Source organism: Asparagus officinalis, chromosome 7 (assembly GCF_001876935.1).
Source record: "Asparagus officinalis chromosome 7, Aspof.V1, whole genome shotgun sequence".
In the NCBI taxonomy this organism is placed as follows: Eukaryota; Viridiplantae; Streptophyta; class Magnoliopsida; order Asparagales; family Asparagaceae; genus Asparagus; species Asparagus officinalis.
Genome location: NC_033800.1, coordinates 63,389,057 through 63,401,763, shown reverse-complemented (window position 1 = coordinate 63,401,763; position 12,707 = coordinate 63,389,057). Strand labels below are relative to the sequence as shown.

At 40.8% G+C, this 12,707-nt stretch overlaps 1 protein-coding gene across 2 annotated transcripts; it reads left to right on the top strand.

The window, feature by feature from the left end:
* On the top strand, positions 8,397-12,352 carry LOC109850280 (bet1-like SNARE 1-1). Of its 2 annotated transcripts, none has more exons than XM_020420257.1 (6): positions 8,397-8,531; positions 8,719-8,762; positions 10,119-10,248; positions 11,634-11,690; positions 11,769-11,828; positions 11,915-12,352. In XM_020420257.1, exons 1-6 carry the CDS (start codon positions 8,418-8,420, stop codon positions 12,002-12,004), a joined length of 495 nt encoding a protein of 164 aa, XP_020275846.1. In that variant the 5' UTR covers positions 8,397-8,417; the 3' UTR covers positions 12,005-12,352. The 2 variants fall into 2 exon arrangements, with proteins under 2 accessions (XP_020275846.1, XP_020275845.1); XM_020420256.1 differs by having other exon boundaries at positions 10,107-10,248.

Genomic DNA, 12,707 nt, shown 5'->3' with positions numbered 1-12,707 from the left:
GCTCTCCCACTTTGGGCCAAGCCAGAAACCATGGTGCTCCATGATACGACATCCTTTGTGGCCATTGCATCGAATAGTCTCTCTGCAAAGTCTATGAAGCCACTCCTTGCATACATATCAACAAGTGATGTCTGCAGATATACATTAGAATCCAATAGATTCTTTTTTATACAAAACCCATGAATGGATCGCCCTTCTCGAGCGGCACCAATGTTCCCACAAGCTCGAGCGAGGAGAACCGCGATGCAAGGGTTCAGTTCATGACCCAACTCTTTCATCCAATGGAACAATTGGAAAACTTGAATGTCCATAGACTCTCTCAAGTAAGCTTTCATCAAGAGGCCCCAAACCCCTGGATTGACATTGACTCTAGATGCATCAAAGACTTTCTCAGCATCTTCTAAGGAAACCAACTCGAGGTACATGTTGATGAGGGAGGCAGCAACATGGTCATGAGACTGGTGCCCCAGTCGGATGGCTTCCGAATGAAGAGACCTTCCATAGTTGAGAAGTGAGAGTTTGGTGCAGGATTGGATGGCGAAGACGAGGGCGAAGTTATCGGGCTTGTGGGATTGCGTTTTAGAGAGGGAGTAGAGGTGGAGGAGGGCGGAGAAGTGCTGGGCTTTGGAGTAGAGGGAGAGCATGGTGTTCCGAGAGTGGGGGTTTTTTGTGGGGATTTGATCGAACACCCTGCGGGCGTAAAGCAGGGAGTGGGAGCTGACGAAGTAAGAGGTGGCGAGCTTAGAGCCGAAGAATGGGGAGAGGTGGAGGCCATGGATGATGATCTGAGAGTGGAGCTGCTGGAGGAGATGGAGAGAGTTATTGCAGAGTGGGAATAGAGAGTTCAAACGTTTGGAGGTGGGAATGTTAATGCCAAGATGCGGAGGCATTGAGCCATAAAACTACTCTTGAATAAAGAGAAGGCTCCTGTGTCTCTGTCTAAAATTAAGCGATTGACATGCTATATCATTAGCATACTTCTTAAACGTAATTAGCGTAGCCTTATCTTCGTCTCAGACCATTCTTTCTCCTCTTTTTGATATGGTAGTATATGCTAGTAAATTTAAGCGTTGATTTCACGTAACCCCACTGAACTTTGAGGGGTTGTTGCGCATAACCCTCATAAACTTTGGAGTTCCTCATAAATCCCTCCCTAAAATTTGAACTTCTCTCACTTCCATGTTATTTACAAATAACTAAAATTTTCTTAAGAGAAAAAATTTCTAAACTTAGTCACTTGTTATTTACATCAACATACCACCCTAACGCCCCCTCTCCCCTCCCTAACCAACCTAAGAAAAAGGAATTTTGTAACTTTTTTCTCGCAATAGAAGTTTAGTTATTTGTAAATAACACGAATGAGATCTAATTAGAAAGGTTCAAAGTTCAATGAAGTTTTTGTGAGACACTCTAAAATTCAGGAATATTATGTGAAGTAAACAAAACTTAGCCGCCATCACCACACATAGTTTAGCACAAAGTTAGGGGAGATTATGTGAATTTAACCCTAATGTCATAAGCGAATGGAATGGCCATGTCATTACCCACGTTTACTCATGTAAACTACCACATAGTACTAGTTACATTGAGTTTGACACGAGTAAGCACAACACCCTCCCCCTCCCCTCCCCCACAAAAACACGTATTTTTTTCTCTTCACTATTTCAGAAACTGGTAATATTTCTATACCACGCCTTCCCCATCTTAAAGCTGGCATTATTGCTCCACGGTTTCAAAAAACATTTTTACTAGAAAATACTCTTGACCACACGCAATGTTGTGTGCATATTTGATCATCCATCATAGTTTGTGTTAGAACAAGTGCAAAATAAAGCAGAAATAATCGTGAAGAACAAGTACTGACAAGCAATTGCAAACACATTGATCTACGTGGTTCACCCAATTTAAGCTACGTCCACGACGGAGACGTCAAAGAAAATCTACTATCAAAAGAGAAAGATCTACAAGAACAAGGCAATAGTCTAAACCCTCAATTTCTCCATTACAAATTATCGTAACTGTGTCGGCATACCGGAAGTGAAAGTCCATACGAAGGATAATCCGACGGATATGCTCACAAATGTGGTTCCGAGCAACAAGTTTGATCATTGTCGAAACTTGTTGCACATTCGTGATTGTTGAGGCCGTTGGAGGCCATTTGGGTGAACTACGTAAGGCTTGATTCCTTGGGCAAGAGGATACGTAGGCAGTATTTATGATGCAGCCGGTATTATTTTTGATGGGGGTGAGATTGTTTGAACTCTCGTTCAAGTTCCCGACTTGTTGTGGATTGAGTCCGTTGTCGTGAATTGTTTCACTTCGTACTGGACACAACAAGTGGGACATTTGGTTGCATTTGGTGTCGGCTCAGTTTTGGTAAAACTTCGCCGAGGTGGAGAATTATGAAGCACGTGGGCACATAGGGCCCACGCCCACTCATGTGAATGCTTGAATGCTTTAACACCGTGTGAACTTCAAAGCCCACCCAAATATCTCTTGTATAAAACCTGATGTCTAGGGTTTCGTGGAAAACAAGGCAGAGGAGGGTGCGACTTTGGCTTGTGTGCAGGAGGTTGGTGCTTGGTGTTTTGCGGCTGCAGAGGAGAACAACGCGAGCAATTGAGGGTGTGCAAAGGAATTTGTTGGCGGCTACAGTTTGCAGCGTGCAATTGCAGTGCCTTTTGTTTTGGTTTTGAGCAGCCCCCTTTATTGAGGGTTTTGTGCATCCTTTTGTAGAGAGATATTGTGAGGGATTTGAGAATTTGTTTGAGGGTTTAGGTTGTGAGTGATTGTAAACCTAGTTGTAATCTCTCCCTCTAGTAGTAGATCTCCCCCCTCCTTGCCCCGTGGACGTATGCAATTTGCCGAACCACGTAAAATTGGTTGTATCGCTTTTGTGTGATTTGTAATAGATTTTTAGGATCCCTCGACAAGTCAGTCCTAGAACTGATGAGAGGAAGAGCCGATTGTGAAAACGGCGAAGGAATTGTGAAAAACGTGAAGAATAACTCAAAACAGACTCCACCACACCCTGGTGTGGTGTCTGCCATGGGTGTGGTAGAATCTGTCCTGCACCATACCCTCTGCCACACCCACGGTGTAGGGTGTGGCAGAATCTGTCCTGCACCACACCCTCTACCACACCCATGGTGCAGGGTGTGACAGACTCGTTTTTAGAATCCCAATCAGTTTGGGATTGTGTTTTGCTATAAATAGAGACACGTTTTTTAGGGTTTCCTAGGCTTGGTTTAGGCTTTGATTAAGCATTGATTGGGGGCTATTTGGAGCACAAAAAGAGGTATTTTTGAGCTATTCGTTTAGGGTTTTATTTGGAGAGATTAAGAGTTTTGTTGGTGAGATTAGTTTGTTCCTTCGAGTGATTTGTAATCTCAGTTTGTACTCTTTCTCTATTAGTGAAAACCCCATCCCCCCTTGCCCCGTGGACGTAGGCAACTTGTCGAACCACGTTAAAATTGGTGTTTTATTTGTGCATTGATATTTGGTTCGTTTGGCTCTCTTGGATTGGCGTTTGGTTTGGTTCCTCGACACAGGTTCAGGCACAACAATTGGTATCAGAGCTCGGGCTACGCTTGGGCTATTTGGAGGAGTAGATCGCTTTGGAAGTTCATCTAGGGCTTCGTTTGGTGTTAAAGGTGGGATATTTTTAGTAAAAATCTCGTCTTTTTCAGTTTGGATCTATTTCTCGTTTGTTTCCGCATTGGTTTGGTAGTGTTTTGAGGATTATGGCCGAGAAAGAAGGAGTTGTGGGCAGTACTTCCGGTGTGAAGACCGTCCAAAGCTTGAATATCCACTCGATGAAGATTGACGTGGAAAAGTTCAATGGCACAAATAATTTTGGACTTTGGTGATGCGAAGTCATGGATGCGCTCAACGCGCAAAATTTGGAAGATACGTTGGAGTTGGACGGAAAACCGGACAATATTGATGAGAAGGTTTGGAAAAAGATGAATCGAACGGCGTGTGGTGCGATTAGGTCTTGTCTCACTCAAGATCTAAAGTATGATGTGATCAATGAGACTTCTGCAAAGAAGATATGGGAGATCCTTGAGAGCAAGTATTTGACCAAGAGTGTGGAGAATCGCTTGCATTTGAAGAGGAGGCTTTACCGCTTCCAGTTGAAGAAAGGAACCTCCATTGGTGATCACATGAACCATTACACGAAGCTTCTTTGCGGATTTGACGATGTAGATGTGGTGATTGAAGATGAGGACAAGGCGTTGTTGTTGTTGAGTTCCTTGCCCGACGAGGAATATGAGACCTTCGTTCTTACTCTTATTAATGGGAAGACATCTCTTTCGTATAGTGAGGTCACCGCTGCACTTGTGAATTATCAGCTTCGAAAGAAGGATAAGGAGACTTCGATTGAGCCGATAGCGGGGGCGTTGGTCGCAAGAGCAAAGGGTCCAAACCGTAGTGGGAGGTCACAGTCTAGAGGGACACATCTTGGAGTTTGTAAGAATCAGTGTGCCTTTTGTAAAGAGGATGGACATTGGAAAGCCGAATGTCCAAAGTTAGTTGATCGAGCCGGGAAGAATAAAGGAAAAGCTATTCAAGCTTCAGAGGCGAATGTTGTCAAGGCTAGTGGCAACGATTCAGATTCGGATTCTTCGGGCTACTCATTATCTGCACTGCTGTCAGTTTATGTTGTCTACTCTACAGAGTGGATGTTGGATTCGGGGGCTACATACCACATTTGCCCTAGGAGGAATTGGTTCTCCAGCTTTCAGGAGTTGGAAAGAGGGGATTTCGTGCTCATGGGGAATGATCACAAATGCTCTATTGGTGGTATTGGTACCGTTCGGATCAGGATGAGTGACGGGGTAATTCGGGAGTTGGTTGGAGTGAGGTTCGTTCCTCAGTTGAAGAAGAACATTATTTCACTTGGAGCTTTGGAGGTAGCAGGCTATAGGGTAACCTTGGCGGATGCACGCTTGAAGGTTACATTTGGGTCCATGATTGTGATGAAGGGCGTCAGAAGGAGCAATTTGTACTATTTGCTTGGGAGCACGGTGATTGATAGGGAGATGACGACTTTATCAGATTCGGCTAGACTGTGGCATTGTTTGGTGCTGGGGTATATGATTGGTAATGTCGTGCATTGGTTGTTGAGGAGTGCTATGACCTGCAGATTGAAGTCCTGTGAGCACATTAGGATGAGCGAGACCGTGGTGGAGTTTGGCACTTCTATCCATCGAGCGAGGGGTCTTTTTGGAGGTGTTCAGTCAGGCATTTGGGGGCCTTCCAAGGAGGCATCATTGGGAGGTAATCGTATCTTAGTTTCCGCAGTTGAAGATTGTTCTAGGCATTATTGGGTCGCGACCAGTTCCCGTTGGTGTAAAGTCCTAGAAGTCAACAACAATTGGAAGAAGTGTATTGGCAGAAAGGTAACTCATTGTTTCAGCTTTGGTAGGGGTCCTTTCTTGCGTTGGTGCCGAGCTCACGGCAATAGGAGACACTTCATTGGTGTGGAGACTTTGGGGCGACGAGATGAGATGACAGTTTCGATGGGTCGTTCCTTTCTGGAGGAGGATCGGCGTTGGTTGTCGAGCATTGGTTCTAGAGCTTCGACATATTTGGGTCATCTTAGTCACAGGTCGCCGACTGCTGCATTAGGAGTTATTGGATCTGGTGGAGCTGCTTCAGATTTTGGGTTGCGTCGGATATTTGGATACCCAGCATTTGGTCACATCGTGGATGTGAGATTGGATCCGATTGCGCGTTTGGGGTTCGGAGGCTCAGTTGATTATCGTTTGGGAGCTTCTGATTTTGTTCTGAGCAGGTATGTCACTTTTGACTCTCGGCAGGTGGAGAGTGTTGATCAGGTCATTTGGATATCGCAGCAGGTGGAGAGTGATGCTACTCCACGTTGGGTGGAGATTACTCCACATACTCCAGATCATACTGCGTCATTTGGGATTCCAGCTAAGGTGACACAGGTTGGAGATCATTTGGTTTTGGATGCAGATGATGGATTGGTTTTGGATTCAGTTGCAGCTGGTAGATATAGTTTGGATATGGCCATTGGTTTACCTCAGGTGGAGGTGTTTGATTTGTCTCAATTTGGGGTCATTGGGAATACTATCAGTTGCAGATCGTTTGGTGATATTGGAGAAGAGTTGCAGACTTTTCTATTTGATTGAGGGCCTTTGGAGGCCGTTTGGGTGAACTACGTGAAGGCTTGATTCCTTGGGCAAGAGGATACGTAGGCAGTCAGTTTTGATGCAGCCGATTTGGTGAGTAGATACCGACGTTTGGGTGAGTGTTCGCACTCCCGTTTGGGTCTCGACTTGTGTGGATGGAGTTTGGTTGGTGTCGGCTCAGTTTTGGGAAAACTTCGCCGAGGTGGAGAATTGTGGAGAAGAATTGGAAAAAGCAGATTTTTGGTCATAAGTCGACTCATGCACAGGCATAAGTCGACTTATGGTAAGTCGACTTATGTTGGTGCATGAGTCGACTTACGTTCTGCTCTGGATTGTTGGTTTTTGGCGAAGGAATTGTGAAAAACATGAAGAATAACTCAAAACAGACTCCACCACACCCTGGTGTGGTGTCTGCCATGGGTGTGGTAGAATCTGTCCTGCACCACACCCTCTGCCACACCCACGGTGCAGGGTGTGGCAGAATCTGTCCTGCACCACACAGTATGTTTATGATTTTAGGATTTCTATATATATGGAACAATTGGAAGAGAAAATTGGTGGAGAAAAAAAATTAGGGGTATTTGGAGCACAGAAAAAGAGGTATTTTTGAGCTATTCGTTTAGGGTTTTATTTGGAGAGATTAAGAGTTTTATTGGTGAGATTAGTTTGTTCCTTCGAGTGATTTGTAATCTCAGTTTGTACTCTTTCTCTATTAGTGAAAACCCCATCCCCTCTTGCCCCGTGGACGTAGGCAACTTGCCGAACCACGTTAAAATTGGAGTTTTATTTGTGCATTGATATTTGGTTCGTTTGGCTCTCTTGGATTGGCGTTTGGTTTGGTTCCTCGACACAGCTTCAGGCACAACACCGATATCTCATTTTATTGAGATATTCGCTTCAGATTCTTGTTTCCTTGGTGAGACGGGAATTCTTATTGCGATCTGACTCTCTTGTTGTGCTGCCGAAGTGCTGCCAAAATTTCTGCTGCGCGCAACATTCTCATAATCCAACCATATCTAAACTCTCTCTATTTAATATATTAGAGACCATGATAGATCAGGAAAAAAATATCTAAAACTTGGTAAAAGTTGGAGATTTAGAAAAATGAACAGCTGAGATTAAATCATCAAAAACTACAATCGACGTCGTAACCATCGATGGTCAAACACGACCATCGATGATCTCTTGCAATCCATTAATGGTAACCGTCGATGGTCAAACAAGACCATCGATGATCTCTTGCAATCCATCAATGGTTCAAATCATATTTATGTTTTTTTTATTGTTCATCATAACCCATTGATGATCGAAGTGACCATCGATAGTGTCCTCCTGACCATCAATTATCCATTGGTTGAATTGAACAATTAGAGGGTTTTGAGGCATAACTTCAACAAATCTCCACCTTGACTCAACAATCCTAATGAGTTCTCAACTTTCACAATAGTGTACAACCAACACATCTACAAATGCGCCCCACGACGCCTCAATGTACTTTAACCTAAATCAAGTCCAAGTAAAAGCTTGAACTTGGCTATTGGCAATGGCTTCGTCGACATATCCATCCCTTCAGTTACTGATAATTTATATGCAATGGCTGAATCTGCATATCTCTGAGGTGGCTTTATCGATCTTTCCCTCTAACTTTTTGTAATACTATACGTGCCATCTGCTGCTGTAACTTCTATTTGCTCATTACTTTCTAGCAAACAAACAGCTGGTTGTTAGACTGAATTATGAGAATCTATCTCAAACTCCAATTGCTCTATGATACTCTTATATGTAGTACCTGCACCAGAAGGAACAAGAGCACTATATTCTTTCGGAAGCAACATAGCAGACTCATGGAATATTTTATTTTTTTCTCAATCATAAATTTAGTTGATTTAGAATCAGGGCACCAGAATCTATATCCCTTCACCCGAAAGGCATAATCAATAAAAATATATTTCTTAGATCTAGGTTCTAATTTATCCTGATTTACATGTGCATATCCAGGACAACCAAATACGCTCAAATTAGAATAATCAGCACGATGAAGTTATGCCTCAAAACCCTCCGATTATTCACTTCAACCAATGGATCATCAATGGTTAAGAGGATATCATCGATGGGTTAAAAGTAAACAATCGGAGTTATTTTGCTAATATTTGTTTTTAAAATGGTCTTTTAAAAAAAAATCTCCTAATAATAATGATACGTAAATGGATGGGTGGATCAATAAGCATCGGCGACGGCCCACGGCCCAACCCATCCATGAAACTCAACCGCCCTTTTAATGCTTCCCCTCCTCCTCCTCCTTCGGATCTGTATCTGACAGACCTCAAGCCGTACTCACTCACACTCTCGGACGTCGGATCCCAACCCAAGGCAAGCTTCCGCTCTCTCCATCTATCCATCGAATCAATTGCTGGATCTATCAAATTCTGCTTTTCCTTTTTTTTTTTTTTTTGAAAAAAATTTGTTCTTGCTTACTCTTTTCCTGGGGACTCTCTCGAATGTTTTATGATTGTTGATTGATTGTGTTACTCTTCTGAAAACCTTTTTTATTTTACAGTTCACCCCCTTCCGTAACTCTTGTGGAGGCATGAATTCGAGAAGGTGCGCCATCTAAATTTTGTTTTCTTTTCATGAAATTTTGACTGCGCTAGTACTTTCTTGTTCAATTGCTTTTCAATTTTATTTGCTCTTTGGATTCGGATCCTCTCCAATTAGGTGGTAGTTGGAGGGGGTCCAATTCCTCTAATCCGCACCCTGGGTCTTTGAATCAAAGGACGAGATAACGATCACTGCAATTAAACTAGTGGTGTTGAAAGCCACCATGGTGAATTTGGTAATCTTATTTGATTTTTAATAAATTCAAATATTTTTACAAACAACTTTCTAATTAACCTCTCCAATTTGATGCCAACTAAACAACTCCCTCTCAAGTTTAAATTATTTATAATTCTTATATTAATGCGTTTGATTTTTTTTTAATTATCAATGTGCATACAGGAACACTTGGGAACATGATCCGAACCATTTATCAATGTGTGCATAGGGACAATAGTCATATTTTTTTAGAAAGGATTTATTTGTAATTATTTTTCATTATGCGTCAAATGTTAGTTTCTTAGACTTTCTATTTGTTGGTTATTGACTTTGCATGAATCTGACATGCTAGAAAAATTACTCAATTAAAAAAGAGCAACGCATATGATTAACTTATGATTAGAAATAAAGACACTAGGGAACATGATTTTGTTAGAATTTACATAATATCTATCAAATCTCAATGGTAGCTTTCAAAACCACTAGTTTAATTGTGGTAATCCTATGCGGCATTATCTTATCCATTAAATTAGAGATAAATGGTGGGGATATGAGGAATTGGACCTTCTCCAATCACCACCTAATTGGAGAGGATCCACATCCTTGCTTTTTCTATGTTTTGTTTTATCATCTAGTTTGTAGCTGGATATTGTAACTTGGTTTCATTCCTTTTCTGGGGATCATGTTAGTTGCTTGAGTTGAGCAGGAATTTATTTTTTATTATTATTATTTTTTTTTTTTTTGGGGGGGGGGGGGGGGAGGCAAAGTCAGACATAACAAAGGTCTTTCCTCCCCCAAAGTTCTAATGTTGCTTAGATTTTGACAAATATATCGTATGTTACAATGATTCCAGACTTCTAAGTTTCCTGAATGTTGTTATTAAAATTGTTAGTGTAGTACTATATCAACTTGAAAATATTAAGTCAGACAATAAGATCTTCAAGTATTTAATTGGTTATTGTGCCTTTCAGACGATCACATTAAATTTAGTACCGATCATCCTCTTGACTTATGACGTACGTAGTCAATCATACACATGCTTAATTGATAGGTCAAACATATATTCCTTCATAACCTAAAATTTAACTAAGGATAGTGAAAATTGGCTTCTTTATAACGCATGATTGACAGGGACTATCGCAGCAATAGAACTGCTCTATTTGATGGAATTGAGGAAGGTGGTACCCGGGCCTACTCTTCTCATGAAATTGATGAGCATGAAAATGAGAGAGCTATTGATGGCCTGCAAGATAGAGTGAACATTCTTAAAAGAGTAAGTCATATTTTATTTAGGGCTTTATCTTACATTGTTCGAGCAAACTTTTAATCTTTTGATCCGAAAAACCTGCACAGCATCCTAGTGTCATGTTAAATATATTGTAGTATACATTGATAAGCCAACATCCTAGTGTTTGTATGCGAACCTGAAATTTTGGAATAAAGCTTTTGTTGTTGTTACTGTGTGATGCATGCTAAGACCAAATACTTTTTTGCAGGATTAGCATTAGATAATCAAGTATCTTCGTGTGAAAACCTTCGAAAAAACATACCATTAGATCGTGACTACACACAGGGAGAGATACATAGACACTTGCACCCACACACTCACCTACATACACATTTTTGTCCAACCAGTCCACCCATGTCCGAAGCCACTACGTGCCGAAGTTTAATTAAGACACCTCCAGCCTACTGTATCATAGGTCTTACCGGATCTAATTAGGGCAATCAACCTTGTTCGTAAAATATGTCACTTCTTACTTTTTGCATATAATGATGTATAGACCATTGGATTTGTTTTAGGTTGCTCATATGGAAAAATGGTTCTCTTACTTAATCATATTCCTCAACAACTTGCTTTTTGTTTGCTGGAAACAAGCAGAAGTATTTGTAGTACAATATTATCTTTGAGGGGTTACCTTGTTTCTTCACTTTTCTTTTTTGTGAATTGCTTAAGATAATATGAATTGTTTAAAGCCACGAACATCTTCTAAAATGGTAGAGTTTCTTTCTTCACCTACAGGCTACAAATTTGTCAAATAATATTTATAAGTATGAACTAGAATTACCAAAGGTATTTGCATCTATTTTACTGTACTTACCAATTTTTAAAGTGCATTTTTACCCTAAATTTCAGCTTGATATATCTGAGAAGATCCTTATACCACCATGCTAAGGGCGTGGGTGGAGGGAACAACTTGCACATTGAATATTGTCTCACAGGCTATATTCATATTAAGGGCTTAGTTGATGATTGGAGGCTGTAGGATGGGAACATGAAAATAACAAGTATTCTACTTATTTACTGATAAGAAATAGGACAATGTGTGTTTCATGGATCGATATAGCTATATTTCTTGTTGATTGTTATCTGGTCCGGAGATCTCCCCTTGTTCTTTGGTTTCAGACAATGTCTTTGTTTTTCCCCCTCTTTAATCATTGTTTCTGAGGAAATTGAGGAGAATATGGATAAAATCTTGAACAGTTGCAATCATTGTAACTGTTAACTCAAGCTTTAGCTTATTGTACTTCTGTGATATTTAACCATTGCTTCATGCCAGTGGAGTTCTAAGTACATACTTTATTGCAGTTCTGGTCACCGTACTGTTTTTTAGAACATATTTCACAGATTTGATTGAAATGATTTCTACTTGGCAGTTGACTGGTGATATACATGAGGAGGTTGACAGCCATAACCGTGTGCTTGATCGAATGGTAGTTCACATATCTCTCTTCCTAATATGCATGTCCATAGTGATAATTTGCTAACTTATGTGCTTGTGTTGTATTTAGGGTAATGATATGGATGCATCAAGGGGTGTCCTTTCTGGCACTATGGACCGATTCAAGATGGTGATATATTTTTAAACTTATAATTATTTTTAGTCACTAATATTTCTTTTGTTTTCGACTAATTTTGTTAAGAATCGTTTAATCAGGTGTTTGAGACCAAATCCACTCGTAGAATGGCTACTCTCGTGGCATCTTTTGTGGCTCTTTTTTTGTTCATATATTACCTGACCAAGTAGCAATATCTCTTATTTTGCTGCTACCGCTTGATGTCCTGAAGTCTGCTTTGGATCTGTTGGAACAGTGTCATCTTGTATCATAACCTCCTTACAAAGTGAAAGCTCGAAAGCTACAAGATCTAAGATGCCTAGATATCCTGTTAAGTGAATTTGAATTTGTGTCTTCTGAACTGATGTCCTTGTCTGGCCCTGATCTTTACGAGAACAATAATTCTCTGCTCATGTTTGCACGGGTTCAAGTCTAGTCATTTGTTTAAATCCTCTATTGATGACATCTATGTGAAACTTTTGGCGCACACGCTAGTTTTTTTTTTTTGGTGGATGAATTTGTAATTACCCTTTGCTGCTTCAGTGGTCTTAACGGCATGAAAATTATGAGACTGGTCTCTGACCCTCAATTCCCATACCTTTTTGTCGTTTAGAAGTCTGTAGACGGACGGATATATTCTACTAATGGTTAATGGCTGTGGTGTTGCATTCTCAAAGAGAGATTTTCTGCTCTAAAATTTGGATTGTGCTTCATAAAAACTGAAATAGGAAAATATGCGGGAGATTTACTAACGTTGTATTGAACTACCATTCTAGTAATCTTTCATTCTTTCCTTTCATCTTAAAATCTGTGTGTGTGGATGTAATTCTCTAGGTGATGTGCCTACCTGGGAGAAATTTTTATATGCTCAATACCATAGTGGCGTTTAATTTG